The sequence below is a fragment of the Pristis pectinata genome, chromosome 9, assembly GCF_009764475.1.
Source record: "Pristis pectinata isolate sPriPec2 chromosome 9, sPriPec2.1.pri, whole genome shotgun sequence".
NCBI lineage: Eukaryota > Metazoa > Chordata > Chondrichthyes > Rhinopristiformes > Pristidae > Pristis > Pristis pectinata.
The window spans coordinates 4,017,013-4,038,556 of NC_067413.1; the positions used below are offsets into that span (position 1 = coordinate 4,017,013).

The following is a 21,544-nucleotide window of genomic DNA, read 5'->3' on the forward strand; positions in this document are numbered from 1 at the left end:
CTGGAAAAAAATATAAAGAAAAAAAGATTAGTAAAATTTAAATAATGGAGCTATTTATTTTAAGAACCTTTTAAGCAGTTCATGAATACTGCCACATGTAACCAGGGCTGGTCATGTATTTGTTTGTCGTCTCTGCAGGCTGACCTTGCCAGGAAAAGGATAAATAAATATGAGCTCTTGTTTATAATACAGTGACGCTAATTTGTCAGAATGATTGCGAAGTTCAATAGGGTACGTGTAGAGATGATGTATCCATTTTGTGAGGGAGAGCAGCACTTGGGGCCGTATATATAAGACATTGCTAATTAATCCAATTGGGAATTCAGGAGGAGCTTTAGTGGGGACAATATGCCACCTGCTCCCATAGGAATGCATTTGAGGAGAAGCTGGATAAATTCAACAGAAAGAGTAGGAAGATCTGTCAGTGGCATAAGATTAAATGGAGTGAGGGAAAGGCTGGTTCTGTGCTGTGAAATTCATCAATGATGTTTTTGATCATGTGGTGCCTGAATAATTATCTACTGATCTGGCCACACTTCTCCTTCCTTATTGGAAAGGTTGCTGTAGAACCCTAAGCCCACAGTGTGAAGCATGAGTGGTGTGGGTTTTATGCACATTTTCCCACAGAGAGAAATGAAAATAACATGCAGGTCCTGTGGTTAAGCATAAAGTTACCTGGGCTGAGGGGAGAGTTTATCAGCCTGCTTTAAAGGAAAGTGGAGTGGGATGGAGGCAAGTATTGGTAATGAAGGCCATGGAGAAATTGAGTGCAAAGGATTCTGAGCCAAAGAGAGAAATTGGGAGTTGATGGTATTTGCTTCCGGTGATGACCCGGAGCAAAACTGTCAACATTCAGGGCTAATTGGATGGATGTAGACGCAAGTTTGGCTTGTGTAGAGAGGGGTCCTGGAATCCTCAGCAACAGGACTGTGGAAGAACCTTGTGCACGGTCTGTGACTATTCAAGAGGGTTGTTTTTGCCACCACTTTGAGGGCAATTAAATGCTGGCCTTGCCAGTGACACTTACATCGAGCAAGAATTTTTTAGAAACCATTGACTCATTGGGCAACATGTCTTGCTTTATGTTAGAAATGCATCTGTACATTCCAAGGCCTCAAATATCTTGTCTCTTACCACTCCCAAAGGTGGTGATTTCTGACCATCTTTGGATATCTTTGTCTCAGTTATGTGTGCAGGTGGTGAATGTCTTTTTTTATCACTGCTGAGGTTGTATCTAAAATCTCAAGGACTTGACAGATAACTAATCCCACATCTCATCTATTTTAATCCCACAGACCTGTAAGTGTTCTTAATTTTTGTTTTTGAAAGTTGATAATGTGCTTTGGTTTCAGATTTCTCATTACCCCTCTGCCAAACCCTCCTTCCCTTGAAATCACGGTATCACTGATGCAAGTTTCTGGGTAAATGAGTTGAACTCTCTCTAGTTATTAACTGCATGCTAGACCTTCTGGTCTGTGTGACTCCATAATTTAACCATGCTCTCCATGTGACGATGATCTTTTGGTGGAAATTCTGTGGTGCTAATTATAGCTTTTGGGAATGACTTGCTAAGATAAACAATGTAAGGAAATATCAGATTTCCCCAAGATGAACAGAACTGTGAGTTGAAAGCACAGATTTGAGCAAGTGGGAAAGAAGGCCAAGGTGGAGAATTTTTTTTTCTTAATCAAGTTTAAATCTGGATTGTGCTGCCTCTAAACTCTGTAGAGTGACTCAATAATACCATGCTAAGCTTTGGTTCCCTTGTTTAAAAAAGAATTTACTGGCATTGGAGGTATAAGGATGTCATTAAGCTGGAAAGGTGCAGAAAAGGTTCATGAGGGTATTACCGGGACTGGAGGACTTGGGTTATAAAGAGAGGCTGGATAGTCTGGGACTGTTTTCCTCTGGAGCAAAGGAGGCTGAGTGGTGACCTTAAAGAGGTTTATAAAATCATGCGGGGCATAGATAAGGTGCATGATCAGTTTTCTTTTCCCCAGGAAAGGGGAACTAAAAACTAGAGGGCATAGGGTTAAGGTGAGAGGGGAAGATTTAAGAGGCCTGAGGGGCAAGTTTTCCCACACAGAGGATGGTGGGTGTATGGAACAAGTTTCCAGAGGAAGCTGTAGAGGCGGATACAATTGCAATGGTTAAAAGACATTTAGATGGCCAATGGGACGATCTTGGACAGATATGTTGGTCAGCATGGATGATGGACTGAAGGGCCTGTTTCTGTGCTGTATAATCCTAACTCTGAGACTCTAAATGAGAGTCACTAGGCTAATTGCTGGGATTAGAGGTTGTCCTGTAATGAGTGGCTAAAGAAATTAGATCCATGTTCTTTGTTTAGAAGAATGAGGAGTGATCTTATTGAAACAAAAGATCCGATGGAGGCATAATAGGTTAGATGTTCAGATGTTTCCACTTGTGGAAAAATCTCAAACAAGAGGACATAATTACAAAATGGGGGTGGGAAATAATTTTGCTGTTGAAATACCTGAGCACAGGCAACTTTTCCCCCTTCTACATTGTATGTGCAATGTGCACAGGTAGTACGGAACACATTCAGTCACATTTTGTTAGGGCTCTCCAGTTTAAACTGAGAGATAAGTACAAACCTTGTTGCATCGAAGTTGACTCCAAAAATGATTAAAAATGTAGAACATTGCACCAGTATCAAATAATTCCATGTAATGATAAGTTATAATTAAATTTCTACTGTAATCAATTTTAAAGAAAGAAAGCACTTGCAAACAAATTATAAGACATCACCAAGGAGGAAATGTCAATTGAGAATGAATAGTTAGTGCTTGGTTTGAGTTCTGGATCATTGATCAGATACCAGTGTTCAAATTTCACCATGGCAACTGGGGAATGTAAATTCAAGTAATTAATCCAGAATTAGAGAAAAAAAATGCACTTAGTAATGGCATCCGTGAAACTACTGAGTTTTCACGCAAGAATGTCTGGTTCACTAATGCCATTCCAAGAATGTTTGCTGAACTTGCCCAGTGCAACTTGAGGTTCATCAATATTGACTGTTAACTGCCTGCTCAGTGACAATTAAGGAATAATAACTGTCAACATTACCAGTAACACCCACATCCTGGGAATGAATTGATGGGAAAATAATGGATGGAACATGTTACAACTGTGCAAGTCGTTGGTGGGACCACACTTGGAGTATGTGTGCAGTTCTGGTCAACCATTTATAGGAAGGATGTCATTAAGCTGAAAGGGTACAAAAAGGATTCATGAGGTTGTTACCAGGACTGGAGGGCTTGTGTTATGATGAGAGGCTAGATAGGCTGGGGCTTTTTTCCCTGCAGTGTAGGAGGTTGATGGGTGACCTTCCAGATGTACATAAAATCATGAGGGGCACAGATGAGGTGGATGGTCTTTTTCCCAGGGTAGGGGACTCTAAACTGGAGGGCATAGGGGTTAAGGTGAGAGGGGAAAGATTTAAAGGGGATCTGAGAGGCAACTTTTTAACACACGGTGTTGGTTATATGGAATGAGAGGAAGTGGTAGAAGTTGGTATAATTAAAATGTTTAAAAGACATTTGGACAGGTAAATGGATAGATGAGGCCTAGAGGCATATGGGCTAATCGCAGGCAAATGGGACTAGCTGAATAGTCATCCTAGTCAGCATGGATGAGTTGGGATGAAGGGCCTGTTTCTGTGCTGTCTAACTCCATGACTCCATTAGTCGTACAGCACAGAGACGAGCTCTTCTGCCCAACTGGTCCATTCTGACCAAGATTCCCATCAAGCTAATTCCATTTGCCTGAATTTGGCCCATCCCTCCAAAGCTTTCCTATCCATGAAACTGTCCAAGTATCTTTCAAATGTCGTTGTACCTGCCTCAATGGCTTCCTCTGGCAGCTCATTCTGTATACTGACCACTCTGGGTGGAAAAGTTACTCTTCAGATTCCTATTAAATTTCTCTCCTTTTACCCTAAACCTATGTCCTCTAGTTTTTGATTTCCTCAACCCTCAAAAGTGTGTGCATTCATCCTATCTATGCCCATCATTAGATTCCCTTGAGAATAGGACACTAAGATGTTTATAAAATATTGACATGAGTTTCTGGATTAGATGAAGAGAGTATATTTGCTGGTGGAATCCAGGGCGAGGAGATGTTACCTTAAAATCAGAGCTAGGACATTCAGTATTTGGGAACCCACTCAGCCCATGGTTGTTAAATTTGTTGAGTGGGGCAGGGGGGCCTTTGCTCGCTGGCTGAAGAATCTTAAACATGGTTTATGCTTTTGCTTCCCTGGGTGTAGAGCCAAAACTGGTGAAGATGAAATGCAACTCAACCATCAACCTTCAAAGCACTGAGCGGGTTTGGGGGTGAATGGCCAGGGATGCCTTTCCTGGATTTCTGAATGAATAGCAGTCTGCTTTTTGAAAAACTTTCATTTACATAATTGGTAAAGCTTGTCAGAACCTAAATTAGTGTTATAAACAAGTGCTTGAGCCTGGAGTGAGATTGTTGTCCAAAGCATTACACAGAACATGTTCCAACTGCATCTAAACAACTCTTCTGTAGTAAAAGTAGTTAAGTGCACTTTAAATTGGTGGGTCGCTGTCAAATGGATTGGCACTTAATTGTGGTAACACATTGAAGTATTCGTTTTGGTGGAATTCATTGTCAAATTGAAGTAACCAAATTTGACACAGGCTGCATTTTCCAGCTTGGATCTCAGTCTATTTATTCTCGTCCTGCAGGACAATGACCAATACAGCTTATCAAGTGATACTCGATCACAGCTGAAGTTCTTTGAGCAGTTGGATCGGCTGGAGAAGCAGCGGAAAGATGAGGATGAGAGAGAAACAATGCTGCGATTGGCAAAGGTAAGGAATTTTTTAATTAACTTTCATCTGGGTACTTCAGGTGGCTGCTGGCAGCTTAATGATGCCACAGTCCTGTTTGTAGCATGGAACATCTGTACTGCTGCTGCATCTCATGTTATCTGCCTTTGCCATGTTAATTAGAAATGCTCAAAAGCTGCTGGAGAATCTTGGCAGCTCAGGCAGCATCTGTGCAGGCAGAGGATAAGTTGATGTTTTGGGTCAAAACCCTGCATCAGGACTAAGTGTAGAGGGGAGGTGGCCATTGTAAAGAGGTAGGGAAGGAGCTGGCAAGTGATAGGTGGATCCAGATGGAGTGGGGTTGATGGGCACGAGGGAGAAGAAGGGGTTGAGATGGTGACAGAGGCTGGGAGGTGATTGGCAGAGACAAAGGGTTGCAGATGAATCTGGGAGATGGTGGTAAGTAGAACCAGAAAAGGAGAGATGCTGGGCAGATGGGAACAGTTGCGGGGTGGGGGGAATAGATAAGGGACCAAGTGGGTTAACATAGAACATACATAGAACAGTACAGCACAGGAATAGGCCCTTCGGCCCACCAGGTCTGTGCCGACCACGATGTCAAATTAAACTAATCCCTTCTGCCTGCACATGGTCCACATCCCTCTGTTCTCTGCACATACATGTGTCTACCTAACAGCCTCTTAAACACCTGCATTGTACCTGCCTCCACCACCATTCCAGGCACCCACCACTATCTGTGTAAAAAAAAACTTGCCCCTTTAAACTTTCCCCCTCTCACCTTAAACCTATGCCATCCAGTATTCGACTCTTCTACCCTGAGGAAAAAAAGACCGACTGTCTACTGTACCTATGCCTCTCGATTCTATAAACTTTACTCAAGGTTTGAAGTACCTTGGCTCGGCTGCATGTTCATGTTTGGCCGAGGTCCATAATTCCCTATCGACTGCCCTTGGTTCATGTTCATTTGGGTTTGCACTGGCATTCCTTGTGACGATGGCACCGAGTGACTGTAGCCTCCCATCGAGCTGTGGCTACTCATTGGCATGTTGACCGAGGAATTGGCCATACCAGCCTGGCCTGGTCCCTGCACCGGCATGTGGTTAGACCCTGGCAGAGTTAGAGATTGATTGTGTGGGTGATCAGCAGATGAAACCAGTTGGGGGAGAGGAAAGAACCTGGGGGCGGGGGGCTGTGAGTTGGAAAGAAGGGATGGGGGATGTGAAAGGACGTGGGTGAATTAGGAGAGAGAGAAAGGAACAGAGGGTGCAGGTTACCAGAAACTGGAGAATTCAATGTTCATGCTGTGGGTTGTGGAACATGAGGTGCTGTTCCTCTAGTTTTTGTTTGGACTCATCCTGGCAGCAGAGGAGGCTGAGGAAAGATAGGACAGTGTGGGAATAGGGAAGGGAGTTGAAATGACAGGTAACTGGGAACTCAAGATGGCCACAGTAGATGGAGCACAGGTGAGACCTTTCCATATTGTGTGTTCTGTTCTCTCATCAATAAGCCACATATTCAGTGTCCATTTATGGGTTTCTGTAGTTCTCATCATGGGTTTGTCCCACCCTTGAAACAGGTGCTAAATTATTGACTCTGCTGTCTGAAGGTAAAAAAAATTACCTGTGTCCCACTTGGCTCTACACCCGGTTGCTTTCCACTGAAGCACTTAACCCACAGACCCTCAGATGGAAGTAAGATCCAGTGCCACTATTTAACAGGAGCTCTGGTGTCCAATACTTGAGTGTTGATAACATCACAAAAGCAGCTGATCTGGTCTTTTACACATTGTAGTTCGTGGGAGATTACTGTGTGCAAATCAGTTGTCATGTTTCTTGGATCTCTACGGTGGTTGCACTTCAGCAGTATTTCATTACCTATGAAACACTGAGACCAGCTGAGCCTGCAAACAACCAGATGCAAGTCTATGTATTAAGTCATGCATTACTAACGATTGGGTTTTTTGAGGTGTCGATGGAGGTAGAGCTGCGGATGTTGTCTACGTGGATCTTAGTAAGGCGTTTGACAAGATCCCTCATGGGAGGCTTATCGAAATGATTAAGATGCATGGAATCCACGGTGAATTGGCTATTTGGATTCAAAATTGGCTTGCTCATTGAGGACAGGTTAGTGGTCGATGGGACTTTCTCTGGCTGGAGGACTGTGACTAGTGGTGTTCTACAGGATCGGTAACTGGGACCTCTGCTGAAATGCCCTGGATGAAAACGTAGATGGGTGGGATAGTAAGTTTGCAGACAATACAAAGATTGGTGGTGTTGTGTATAGTGTGGAAGAGTGCCAAAGGAAACAGCAGGATATAGATCAGTGGCAGATATGGGCGGAGAAATTGGCAGGTGGAGTTTAATCCAGCCAAAATGTCAAGTGTTGCACATAGGGAGGTCAAATGTAAAGAGTGAATACACTATTAATGGTAGACCCTTAACCGTGTTGATGTACAGAGGGATCTTGGGGTCCGAGTCCATAGCTCCCTGAAAGTGGTTACACAGGTTGATAGGGTGGCCAAAGAAGCGTATTGGTTGCTTGCCTTTATTAGTGAAGGAATTGAGTTCAAGAGTCAAAGTATGTTACAGCTTTGTAAAGCTCTAGTTAGGTGACAGCTGACTATTGCATTTATTTCTGTCAGCCCATTATAGGAAGGATGTGGAGGGTGTGGAAGATGCTGCCCGGATTAGAGGGCATGTGCTGTAAGGATGCTGCCCGGATTAGAGGGCATGTGCTGTAAGGAGACGTTGGACAAAACTTGGGTTGTTTTCTATGGAGTGGGAGAGGCTGAGGGGAGATCTGTTGGAGGTTTATAAGATTGAGAGGCATAGATAGAATAGATAGCTGGTATTTTTTTCCAGGTTGAAATGTCTAACACCAGACAGCATGCATTTAAGGTGAGAGGGGGGCGAGTTCAAAGAATATGTGCATGGTAAGTTTTTACACAGCGGTGGGTGCCTTGAATGCACTGCCAGGGTGGTGGTGGAGGCAAATATGATAAGAGGTGTTCAAGAGGCTCTTAGACAGGCGCATGAATGTGCAGGAAATGGAGGGATATGACATTGTGTAGGCAGAAGGCATTAGTTTAGATGGCATTTGGATTACTAACTTAATTCAACCCAACGTTATGGGCTGAAGGGCCTGTTTTTTAAAATTTAAATTTTATTTTACTTACAGCGTGGTAACAGGCCCTTCCGGCCCAACGAGTCCGCACCGCCCATTTTGAACCCAAATTTAACCTACCTGTACGTCTTTGCAATGTGGGAGGAAACCGGAACACCCCGGAAGAAACCCACGCAGACACGGGAGAACGTACAAACTCCTTACAGACAGCGACGGGAATTGAACCCCAATCGCTGGCGCTGCAATAGCATCACGCTAACCGCTACGCTACCGTGCCAACCCACAGTACTTGTGCTGCACTGTCCTATGTTCTATCCTTTTGTATGCGGCTCTGAAACAAAAGCAGAGCAGTTTCAAGGTCACAACCCAGGAGCCTTGCTTGAGGGTTTTGTAGTAACCAATGAGCTGAAGGCAGAAACTAGGGGAAGAATGTTACCTGGTCAGAATCTCTGCTCTCCTGTGATTTGATGGCTGTAGATGAAAGAAAATGGCTAGAGGGCTGTTTGCAAAGGTTGGAAATAAAAATACATGCAAGGGTGAAAATGATGTGTTGAGCTATAACATGACAATCGATCTGGTAACTGCCGTAGGAATCTATTATTCAGGAATGACAAGTTTTAAACAATGAAATTTTAAGTTGTGGGTTTGTACGCATGCAAAATTATATTCAAACCTGTTTGTTTTTTCTCCCTATCCATTCCCTCATTTGTGGATGTGGGCGTCTGGCATTAATTGTCCTTTAAGGTGATGGTGAGCTGTCATCGTGAACCACTGCGGTCCAACGTAAAGGTTTCTCCCACAACGCTGTAAGAATTTTGACCCAGCAACAGTGGGTCAACAGGCAAAACATTTCCAAGCCCCTAAAAGTGTGTGTGATTTTTGAGTTGGTTGTATTCTAGTGTGGGCAAAGGTAACCCTCGGTTTGCTTCGGCTAGTCCAGTCCTGCACAGGCCACAACCTCCTTCCCTTTCCTACCTCCTTCCCTTTTTTCCAATGGTCTACTGCCCTCTCCTACCAGAATTCCTTCCTCTTTAGCCCTTTGCCTCTTACTACCTATAACCTCTCAGCTTCTTGCATCACTCCCTTTCATCCCCCCTCCCCCCCCACCTACTTTCTCCCTCTCACCTGGACTCACCTATCACCTGTCAGCCTGTGTCTCTTCCCCTCCCCCGACATTATTCTGGCTTCTGCCATCTTCCCTTCCAATCCTGATGAAGGGTCTCGGCCTGAAATGTCGACTGTTTAGTTCCTTCCATAGATGCTGCCTGAGCTGCGGAATTCCTCCAGCATTTTGTGTGTGTTGCCACAACTGAGCTTATTGTTTCTTACACTCTTGCCTAATGTTGACTGAAGCAGTTTGAGTACAAGTGCTACTGGTCATTCTGGTGCAGTGGGAATTTAAGGTACCTACTTCTAGGGGTGAGTACAAATCAATCCATGTGCAATTCAATGTTTTTTCCCTAAACACCAGTTATGTATGTAAGGCTCACCTCACTATCATCATTGACTTCTCTGCCAGAACCCAAGAAGAAGGAACAGAGATCAATGTTCTAGACAGTGCTCACCGCCCACTCAAAAAACAAAACTTGCAGGCACTGCCCGAGAGAAGAGAAGATCTCTTTATCAGTCACGTGTACGTTGAAACACAGTGAAATGCATCTTTTGCGTAGAGTGTTCTGGGGGGCAGCCCGCAAGTGTCGCCACGCTTCCGGTGCCAACATAGCCATGCTCACAACTTCCTTTCCCATATGGTCCTTTGGAATGTGGGAGGAAACTGAGCACCCAGGAGGAAACCCACGCTGACACGGGGGAACGTACAAACTCCTTACAGACAGCAGCCGGGACTTGAACCCGGGTCGCTGGTGCTGTAATAGCGTTATGCTAACCGCCACAACTAGATAATATAGATTTGAATGTGCATGTTCCCCTCCATCACCTGACTTGGAACTAAAGCATAATCCCTTCGTGGCTGGATTTAAATCCTGGAAAATAGGTCATGACCGATCCAGCTCTGTGCTTTATTTTGAGGACGAGCTGTACTATGGCCAACAGTAATGTAATGGGCCTGACCACACTAGCTACTTCAACCGAAGCTGTTCTCCATTCCCAACTTTTGTATTCTAGTTTTGCATAGATCTGATTTCTGGAATTTTGTACCTTTTTCCAAATGCCAGCATTGGAAAAGTCAGTAAGGTTTCTCGAGGGCTTGTGTTACAGAAAAAACTTCTTGCTTTTATTACCTTAATGACTGGATTGTGTTTTTTTTCCCAAGCAATCCATCTAATTCACTCATTGAGAGAGCGACCTGCAGTCCATGCTGGTTTTGACCTCTAACAATGTGGGCGACTCTGCTTTTCAAAATCTCCCTGTGTTCAAGAAGCCATTAGAATTGGGCCAAAAACAGCAGCTATACCAGCAGTGCCACAGCCAATGAACAAATTAAAAGCATCTAACCATTTGATTCTGATTGCAGATTCTGGCTGGGCTAGATAATGTCCCGATGTGGTTTGGCATATCTCAGTCCTGGAGTTCCATGGGCTCTGTGCCTCATTACAAACTGCTTCTTGTTGCCATAACACTGGACTGTTTGTTGTCTTTGCTCAATGTGAATCCAAAATGCATCTGTAGTTTTGTTCCTCTTCCTGCCTTGAGGCTTTCTGTCTGGCGGGTAAAAACCATTCTATTATTTTTGAACAAAAATAACTACTGACTATCTTGAAAGAACTGCAGTGGTTTTAAAAATCTGGCTGCAAGGAATATTTAATTCTCACAAATCCTTTTGTTTCTGTTTCTACTTTCTGCTTGCAGTATTTTTTTTAAATATGTTGAAAACTGCATTAGGAGCAGATTAGAACTAGGAGTGTACCAGTAAACTAGAGCACCGTTAGTGGGGCTGATTGGCACAAGGGGTAACTTCTCCAAATGTCCATGAGGTTTTTAAACAGATACAGAGAGCTCCTGGCAATTCATATGCAGCTCAACATAATCAGCACCTCATCTTCTGACTGGACTCATTACATTGTTTAGCATTGAATTCAACAATTTCAGCTAATGAGCACTTCCATGCGTTTTCTGGTTTTTTCAGAATCCCTACAAACCCCTTCTCCTTGGGTCACTTCACATAATGCTGCAGTTCTCATTTACACCTCTGTGCCGAACAATTGTTTCTCTACCTGTCTCATTCCCAACCTTCTTGTCTTACTCATTCTCCTCTGTCACATAGTATCTCCTGCTCTCCACCCTATGCAGTCCTTGTTCACTCCCCTTCCATCTTAATTTCAAGCTCCTTATAGAACTTATCCCAGTTGCAGTGAAAGATTATCCACATGAATTGGCGAAAATGGCTAAACATGAGGGGGCATAATTTTAAGGTGATTGGAGGAAGGTATAAGGGGGATGTCAGAGGTAAGTTTTTTTTACACAGTGGTGGGTGCGTGGAATGCACTGCCAGCAGAGGTGGTGGAGGCAGATTCATTAGGGACATTTAAGAGACTTAGATATCCACATGAATGATAGAAAAATGGGGGGCTATGTGGGAGGGAAGGGTTGGATAGATCTTAGAGCAGGATAAAATGTTGGCACAACATCGTGGGCCGAAGGGCCTGTACTGTGCTGTAATGTTCTATGAATTGCTTCTCTTCACAGATGCCCAATGTTTTCTGGTTGTCTGTTGACTTGACTTGTCCAACGATTGAGTTATTCCACAGGGCTCCTATCTTGTATCCATACAGAACCAAACTTTGTATATTGCTCTGAATTTGGCTGCAATAGTAATCAAATGAGTCTGGGTTTATCAGAATACCGCCTGGATTAGAGGGCAGGTGCTATAAGGAGAGGTTGGACCAACTGTGGTTGTTTTCTCCGGAGCAGTGGAGGCTGATGGAAGACCTGATAGAGGTTTATAAAAATTATATGGGGCATAGATAGAGGAGACAGCTGGTATCTTTATCCCAGGGTCGGATGTTTAACACTAGAGGGCATGCATTTAAGGTGAGAGGAGGAAAGTTCAAAAGAGATGTGCGGAGCAAGTTTTGTTTTGCACAGTGGTGGGTGCCTGGAATGTGCTTCCAGGGTGGTGGTGGAGGCAGATACGATAGAGGCTCTAGGGCACAAATATGCAGAGAATGGATGGATATGGAACATGTGCAGGCAGAAGGGATTAGTTTAGTTTGGCATCATTAGCTTAATCAGTTTGGCACAATGTGGTGGGCTGAGGGAGTGTTCTTGTGCTATACTGTTCTCACAGCAAGGTGAATGTATGTTTGGATGCCCAGTTAATTTCATGATAATATGCAGTTCTATAGTACTCTTAATGAAATTGGGCTGTCTGCAAAATTTTACTAGCCAATTAAATACTTTTGAAATGTTGCTTTTTGTGTAATGAAGTAAATACAGAAGTCAATGTGTGCCCAGCAAGCTCCCACAGGTAATTCATCCCTAATGCTGGTCAAGGGTTAACTGTTGGCCAAGAGGGATAAAGTGTTGCAATGGGAATTTTTACTTGTAACTACAGTTGGGGACCTCATCAGAAAGACATAACTGTCAATTGCGTAGCATTTCCTCAGTGCTGCCCTGGAGTTTCTTTGCAGATTCTTGCACCCAAATCTCTGAACTAGGCTTTGAACTTCCATTCTTAATCCACAACTTTTATCCCAAATAACTGCGCTGCCAGCTGAGCCATTGCAAATACACATATAGTCATTGTTGCTCACACTTGTTTTCTTGCCCGTATACGAGTCCATACCTGGGCTGTTCCCTTTCCGCCACTGAATCCACAATGCAAGGTGTATTGGAAGAGAGTAGAAGGTTAACTGATGAAGAAAGGAGTGGAAGGATATCCAAATTTGAGCAGAATGAGGGGAGACCCACATGGAACATGTACACCAGTGTGGATAGGTCTTTACTGTGCCATATTGTTTTAATCCTTTGTAATTAAGTATGCTTCTCATTACACCTTAAATTTATTGGTATAGGTAAGGACACTATAACTTGCATTTATCCTTTATAGTCTGTGAATTGTTGCTTCTCCACCTTATTGCTAGCTAGTTATTTTGAAGGTGCTTTAAGTCTAAAATGAGCTTAATGGTATTGGTTTATTATTGTCACTTGTACCGAGGTACAGTGGAAAAACTTGTTTTGCATACCGATCGTACAGATTAATTCATTAACCCAATGTAATTGCACTGTGTAGTACAGGGTGCATTGATGTAGTACAGGTAAAAACAATAACAGCATAGAGTAAAGTGTCACAGCTACAGAGTGCAGTGCAATAAGGTGCAAGGTCACAACAAGGTAGATCGTGAAGTCAGAGTCTGTCTCATCATATAAGGGAATCGTTCAATAGTCTTATCACAGTGGGGTAGAAGCTGTCCTTAAGTCTGGTGGTACGTGCCCTCAGGCTCCTACCCGATGGAAGAGGAGAGAAGAGAGAATGACCTGGGTGGGTGGAGTTTTGATTATGCTGGCTGCTTCACCAGGACAGCGAGAGATAAAGACAGAGTCCAAGGAGGGGAGGCTGGTGTCCGTGATGCGCTGGGCTGTGTCCACAACTCTCTGCAGTTTTTTGCGGTTCTGGGCAGAGCAGTTGCCGTACCAAGCCGTGATACATCTAGATAGGATGCTTTCTATGCATTGATAAAAGTTGGTGAGGGTCAAAGGGGACATGCCAAATTTCTTTAGCCTCCTGAGGATGTAGAGGCGCTGGTGAGCTTTCTTGGCTGTGGCTTCTACGTGATTTGACCAGGACAGGCTGTTGGCAATGTTCACTCCCAGGAACTTGAAGCTCTCAACCCTCTCGCTCTCAGCACCATTGACATAGACAGGTGTATGTACACTGCCCCCTTTCCTGAAGTCAATGACCAGCTCTTTTGTTTTGTTGACATTGAGGGAAAGGTTGTTGTCATGACACCATTCCACTAAGCTCTCTGACTCTTTCCTGTACTCAGTGGATCAAGCTTTCTCAGTGAAGACAGAAATTGAGTTGGCATTTCAGGCCAATGACCTTTCTTGAGTTCTAAGTTCTGTAATGTTAACTCTTGTTCACATTGAGCCTTAGCTGAAAATTTCCAGCACTCTGTTCCAATCTCTTCATCAGTAGTGGATAATGTCTCTTCCAGTCAGCACTGTCTTATCACTTCAGCTGACAGGCAGGCATCAGGCTTGGATTCACCTTCACTGCAATAGCTCTTTCAGAAGCAATCAGTGGTCTGTTGACCGGTTCATTTAGTTCTTTACTCCATTCTCCCTGCGCAATAATTAATCTCAGAACATCAATCTAACTTTCCAATCTGTATCAGAAGTGTTGCCAACTTTCACTGGACCTATTCTTTGAAGTTTCATCACGTTTTCCCCTCCCCACATCCAACATTTTATTAGCCAAGGTGATTGAACAGGAGAGGGTGCAGAGTAGATTCACTACATTGGCTGGGAGAAGAGACTAGATTGAGTTTCTTCCCCTTGGAGAAAAAGAGGGTTTGCGGGGCTTGGGGTGCTTGGAATCTGGAATTCAGTGCCTTAGGGAGTAGTGGGGGCAGGTACACTCAATATTTAAGTGTCTAGTCAAGTATCTGAATTGTCAGGGCATAGATCGCTATGGACCAAGCACTGGCAAATTGCATTGGTATAAATAGATAATTAATGGTCAGCATGAACGTAGTGGGCCAAAAGACCTGTTTCTGATGGCTGACGCTGGCTCTAGCAACTGAAGTTGTTCATAAAAAAAATAGAAAAAATGTTCTTTTAAATGTCAGTTTTAACTTTCTTGCAACACTGTCCAGAATATTTGGTCTTGAATTCCTAAAGACTTCACAGCAGTCCAAGATAAGCTAGCAGCTCCACACAAAAATTGGAAGCTGCTCATCTTAAACATCTGTATTGGTTTGTCACTCTTTATCTAACCTTGGAAATCAAATAATTCTGTGTTGGAATGCATGGTGTATTACCAGGATAACCAGCTGGAATTTTCCACACTAAAACTGGTATTGCTTCCAATCTCCTTCCATGGCAAGCTCATGAATTTGTGAACTATTTTATGTCGTTGATAATTTGGTCATCTTCAGTCCCAATCCAAAGTTGTCCAAATTCCCTTCAATGTGAAAGGATTAATTAGAATACATTGCTAGTGGTCTCTTCCAGTTTCTACTGCTCTGCAAATCTCCTTGTTTGAAGTATTGCTTTGGACAATATTTAAATGCATGAAACTGCTTAAAATAACCACATCTTAAACTTTCAGCTCAATGGATTAATTCCACTTCCCAGTTCTATTTGTTGTCCTGGGACTTGCATCACTGGTACAATTGAACCTGATGAACACTGGGGGAAAATCCTGAGTTGTAACCTCCTTAAAGGAAGATAGTTGTGTTTGTTGGAGGTCAGTCATCCCTGTAGGAGCCCATCAGTGCTAGTTAGCATGCCATCTCCTGCATACTTCAAGCTTTTTGTACCTATCTCGTACAAATGCCAGCATCTCTGACCATTTCCAGGCTTGTTTGAGGTGTCCAAGCTCAGAGGCAAAGTTTAGAACCTTTGAGAGGATCACTTTGGGCAGAAGAGATTTTCTAAAATTGTTTCCAAATCGTGAAAGGTTTTGGACTTAGTGAGGTGCAACCATTTCAGGGGCAGAAGCTGGTAACTCGAGATATAGATTCATGGTCATTTGCAGAAGAACCAGATGGGTGATTGGGAATTTTTTTTCCCCAAATGCGACATGCTGTGAGATCTGGAAGGCTCTGCCTAAAGGGACAATGGCAGTAGATTAATGAATTTTCAGAAGAGAATCTTGATCCCCACAAGAAAGCTTTGAACGAGCTTCTATAGCCTTAATGGCCAAATGGTTGGCACTAATGTTGTGCTTCAAATAACTACAAGACCAATAAAAGTCTGTGTTATCAGTGAAAACTGAATTTGTCCTTTGCTATTATTTAACTTCAATGTGTGTGTGTATAGATTCATGGAGTTGTACAGCATGGAAACGAGCCCTTAAGCCCATGCCAACCAAGATGCCTATGTAAGCTAATCATATTTGCCTGTGTTTGGCTCATTTCAGTCTGAACCTTTCCTATCCATGTACCTGCCTGAATGTCATTTAAGCATTGTAATTGTACCTGCCTGTACCACTTCCACTGGCAGATTGTTCCATGTAGCCACCTACCCGTCGGGTCCCCTTTTAAATCTTTCCCCTCTCACCTCAAACCTATGCGCTCTAGTTTTAGACTCCCCTATCCTGGGAAAGAGATGGTGACCATCCACCTTTTCTATGCCCCTCATGGGTCACCCTTCAACCTCCTTCACTCCAGGGGAAAAAATTCCAGCCTAACCAGCCTCTCCTTGGAACTTGAGCCCTCCAGTCCACGCAAAATCCTTAAGATATCTTTATTAGTCACATGTGCATTAAAACACACAGTGAAATGCATCTTTTGTGTAGAGTGTTCTGGGGGCAGCCCGCAAGTGTCGCCACGCTTCTGGCACCAACATAGCATGCCCACAACTTTCTAACCCGTACGTCTTTGGAATGTGGGAGGAAACCGGAGCACCCGGAGGAAACCCACGCAGACACAGGGAGAACATACAAACTCCTTAAAGACAGTGGCGGGAATTGAACCCGGGTTGCTGGCGCTGTGAAGCGTTACGCTAACTGCTACACTACCGTGCCTGTCCTCGTGAATCTTGTGAAGAATCCTTGTAAATATGTATAATAGCAATGTACCTTTCTGAATGAATCTTGCCTTCATGTTAGTGGTCAGAATCTGTCATGTGTCCACAGATGTAATATAATGCACAAGGAACAGTACTTGTGGAGATGTTTTGCAGCCATTAATTACTCCTTGCCATTTTTGGCATAGTTTAAAATCTACACCATGTATTATCTGGGAATATTGAAGCAGAGTTCACTAAGAATTACCTAGTTAAGTTTGTTGTGATGCAGTTTAATTACATGGATGTTTCCACGGTGTGATCCAGTGACTACTTTTAACCCAACTAACCACTTAATACTTTTTCGGGAATGGATGACTTTCTCACAATGAGGTTTTTGTTCTAGTATCTCCTAGGATACAGAGAAGCAACAGTGGATGTTGCTATCCATGGATGTTTGAAAGTAAATGTAATGTTGCTATCTTATTCTGGGATGTTTTGAAATGACAGGAATCCATCCGATGTTGCACTTTCAAGGACCGAGCTACTAATTTGTCCGTGGAAGGATTTTGACCAATGTACCAATGAGAAACCCTGTTACTTGGAATCTGAAGTTGCTAAATACTAATGGGTAATATGGAGGTGATATATGGAGAGTGAGGGGAAAATTTGCTGCAAATCTGACTTGTCTTTCCTCTCCTTTCAATCACCAGAGTCGAGCCAAACATGAAGATCCGGAACAACTTCGATTGAAGCAAAGAGCCAAAGAGGTGAGCTTAGTGCAACTAGCCTCTTCGCTTTTTCTTTTCCTATTGTTTTTGCAGTGGGCATCAATCTCCTGGTATTTAGGTCATGATTTGTATAGTCATTACGTGCCATTTTCTGTGGGGAGGTCACAGGCCTTGGGCAAGGACAGGGACTGCTGAAGGCAAGGGCGACTTATGAAGCAAGGTCACATCAGGCAGGAGGGAGCGGGTATTTCTTTGCAGCCATAGGCTTCCTTTGTTTTGTCCTTTTTTAAAAAAAAGTTATCTTAAGGATTCCAGCTGTACGTTGTATAATTGAGAACTGAATTTAATTCTTGCATTAAAGTTTAGGATTTGTTATTTGGGAATATCACAATGGGTTACATATTTTTGGATAAATGCTCATTTTGTAAATCTGTTGCTGTTTATAATTCTTTAGCTCAGAGGCGGAACTGGGATTTAGTTGTAAATGGAAAAGGCCTCTGGCTTTTAATTTTCTAAGCCCAGCAGTTTTTTTTTCTGTTCTGTGATGGAGCCCTTGTTTCACACAGTTCATGTTTAGCTCCAGGGCCTTTTATTTTATAGCTTAGACTGGTTTAAGCTTTTACTCCCAGAGGGTCCTGCACAGCAACTGAAGAAACCAACAAATAAGTTCATTTCATGTTTGCTGTTGCCGATGCACAGTAGCCCACTTTTACATTTTCCCAATATCCATTTCCTGACTCTGCTTGCCGGGAGGAAAACCTCCACTAATTGGACCCAATTTTAATTGAGCCTTAATATTGGAGCTCACTAGTGTTTGCTCCCGGCAGTCAGGGAATGGAAACAAATGAAAGTACCCAATGTTCGTGCTGTGTGTGAAATTTTTCACTTGACCTACAGATTCTTTTCCCTGCTGAATAAATCATCAAGACTGTTCGCGTTTCGTGATTAAAGATTTGATGACAGATGCTAATAAAGACAATGCAAGTGTTTGAAAGCCAAGGAGCTGAAGAAATTAGTTTCCATGGACACCACCTCCATCACTAACACCAGCCCCCCAGCTAATAAAGCAACTTTTTAAGTAGCTGTTTCTGTTTTGATATTCTCCATGGGAAGTGCATGTCTCAGATGGAGAGCTTTCTTTTCTTTAAACTGATTCTTCATTTGAGTAGCTGAGACATATGTCTCTTTATTCAAGAGCTGCTTGCTCTCTGCATGTTTCTGAGAACCATCTCCCACAAAACCACTGCCACTTCTGGAAGGCCGATCAGTTTGATCTCCACATTAATTGGATGTTGTCGAACTTCCCTCTGAAGCTTGTGACTCTGACCTGAGGAGAGGAAGGGGAAGTTGGGACCATTCTTTCCAGAATGGTGAAGGTCAAATGATGACCTTCAAGGTGTCACACCTTGATGTCTTCAAGGTGTCACACCTTGATGTCTTCAAGGTGTGGTGTACCCTTTTTGTATCTAAACCTGTAACACCAGTGGTCACAGATTTGCTAAGGCTATTTCCTATTAAGGTATCTTGCGCACTCCCTAGAAGTTGATTTTCAGAATTCTAAAAGGGAGTTGCAGACATCATGGGATGAGGAACTTGTAGAGATGTGGATTAAAAGGCAGGGATGTGGAACTAAACCTGCTGCTGTTTCAAAGACCCCGTATAGGCACCAGTGGCTTCCTGCTGTACTGCTTTTTATTCTGTCCAGTATCGTTTCTCTCATTTTCCTCAAGACTTTTGGGCTATTCGATCCATCAAATCCATGCAAGTTCTTAGAGCAATCCCGTTCCCCACTTATTTCCCATTCAACCTATTCTCTCTCTCTCTCTTGTGCCCACTAACTGTCTCTGATTCTGCCACCGACTAACATGAGGCAACTTACAGTAATGGATTTACCTTTTGGGAGGTGGGATGAAACTGGAGCACCCGGTAGAAACCCACATGGTCTCGCGGAACATGGAAGCTCCACACAGGCAGCACTCGCGGTCAGGACTGAGCCCAGCTCACTGGAACTGACGCAGCAGCTCTACTGCTGTCCTTTCAATCTTCCCCGCTTGTCTTCTATTGTCACAGGCTTCTACGGAACACAGGAGGGATGGAACAGGATGTTCTCTCATTAAAATAGGTAATACAATTCCATTTGCATGGATCAGAATTGCCACAGGTCCAGAAGCAGTCATTCAGCCAATCAAGTATGTGCCAGCTCCTAGTAAAGTGCTCATAGTAAAGCAATCCCATTCACCCACCTTTTCCAACAACGTTGCAAATCATTCTTTAAGCCAATTACCCTTTGAGGCACTAATTCTCTCTCCCTGCTCTGACAGGCAGTGAATTACTGATGATGGAAAGTATATCTGAGCTCAGATGTTAATTGGGGTTGGTCAGACCACATTTGGAGTATTGAGCAGTTTTGGGCCCCATACCCAGGGAAGGATGTGTTGGCGTTGGAGAGGGTCCAGAGGAGGTTTACAAGAATAATCCCAGGGGTTGAAGGGTTAACGGATGAGGAGCGTTTGATGACTCTGGGCCTGTACTTGCTGGAGTTTAGAAGGATGGGGGTGGGGATCTCATTGAAACCTACCGAATATTGAAGCCTGGATAGAGTGGGCGTGGAGAGGATGTTTCCAGTTGTGGGAGAGTCTAGTACCAGGGGGCACAGCCTCAGAATAAAAGGACGACCCTTTAGAATAGAAAGGAGGAGGAATTTCTTTAGCCAGAGGGTGGTGAATCTATGGAATTCATTGCCATAGACGGCTGTGGAGGCCAAGTCACTGGGTATATTTAAAGCAGGAGTTGGTAGATCCTTGATTAGTAAGGGCGTCAAAGGTTACGGGGAGAAGGCAGGAGAATGGGGTTGGGAGGGAAAAATAAATCAGCCATGATGGACCAAATGACCTAATTCTGCTCCTATGTCTTATGGTTTCTTTCCAAATGCTGCCTGACCGAATTCTTCCAGCATTTTCTGTTTTTATTTCAGATTCCAGAATCTGCAGTTGGTTTTCCATTTCTTTTTATTTAATGTCTTCAGATCCCCCTTTACCTTTTACCCAAAGTAGTTGCATAAAAAAGCACCCATTCTGAACAGCCCATTGTGGAACTTGCCTGAAACAAGACTCATCTGTACCCTGATGACGAGAAGTGGGGATGTGAGGGAATGCTCATCTTGGACTTGTTGACACAGTTCAGATCTGAAATTTGGATTTTTGTGCCATGTTTTGCAACCTGGGTTAAGCCCCTCTTGCAATATCGCCTCCAAATAAGCCCTTCAAAGCAGAAATCATCTGCCCTGTGCTGCATGTTTATGAAAAGATAGTCTGTACCAAGACCAAGTTAATGTTTTTGAATGCAAATTACTTTAAACATTGGATGGAAATTCAATGTGAATCTGACGTGCTTTAGCAAGTATGAACTAATGAAGTGATTGGGATTTCCTGAAACAGTTGAAAGTGTTTTTAAAGCCCAGTAATCTATACTGGCAGTAGACATTTCGAATGGAGGTGCTGTGATTGGCATTTCGTACTACTTGGAGTTTCAGTTCCACCTTGAAGACCATTAGAAACCTACTCTTCACAAACAGCTAGGTTATGTTTCAGTACACAATCCTTGTTATCCTCATGGGATAAAGGTGCAGACTTGGGTAGAAACCAAAAGCACAGATGCCAACTCAGGCCAATATATTTTACAGTTGCCAGTTTGTACCCAACAAACATGAATATGCCTAATAATACATTAATGCTTTTAAAACATTAAAACATTTAACTACCTAAAAGGAAATTGTATTAGCTAACATTTGAAACTTAACGGTGATTTGAAATGGCAAGATGCAGCTGTGTATACAGAGCAACACACACAAAATGCTGCAGGAACTCAGCAGGTCAGGCAGCATCTATGGAGAGAAAGAAACGTCGACTATTTATTTCTCTCCATAGATGCTGTCTGACCTGAGTTCCTCCAGCATTTTGTGTGTTGTTCCAGATTCCAGCATCTGCAAAATCTCGTGTGTCTGTGTATGCAGAGACTGCCCTCTGTTAGAAAGGTGCACAGCAGTGAACCACCTGTCTCAAGTGGCCGGGAAACTGATCACTGTATTTATACAGACAATAATGGTCTCCTCAATGTGAAAGTGTATATAGATTTTTGTGGGGGAAAAAAAATTGATGTGACCTGGGGCTGACCTTGCAAGTACATAGATTTGTGGATAACATTCTCAAAAAAAAAGCA

General features: G+C 43.2%; 1 protein-coding gene across 3 annotated transcripts in view; it reads left to right on the forward strand.

Annotated features, from left to right (window-relative positions):
• Positions 1-21,544, forward strand: part of LOC127574551 (transcription initiation factor TFIID subunit 4-like) — a 118,388-nt gene that overhangs the window by 46,520 nt on the left and 50,324 nt on the right. For all 3 annotated transcript variants that reach the window (XM_052023627.1, XM_052023629.1, XM_052023628.1), the window contains 2 exons: positions 4,737-4,862; positions 17,309-17,365. In XM_052023627.1, coding sequence (XP_051879587.1) covers positions 4,737-4,862; positions 17,309-17,365 — 183 coding nt within the window. The remainder of the gene's footprint in view (positions 1-4,736; positions 4,863-17,308; positions 17,366-21,544) is intronic.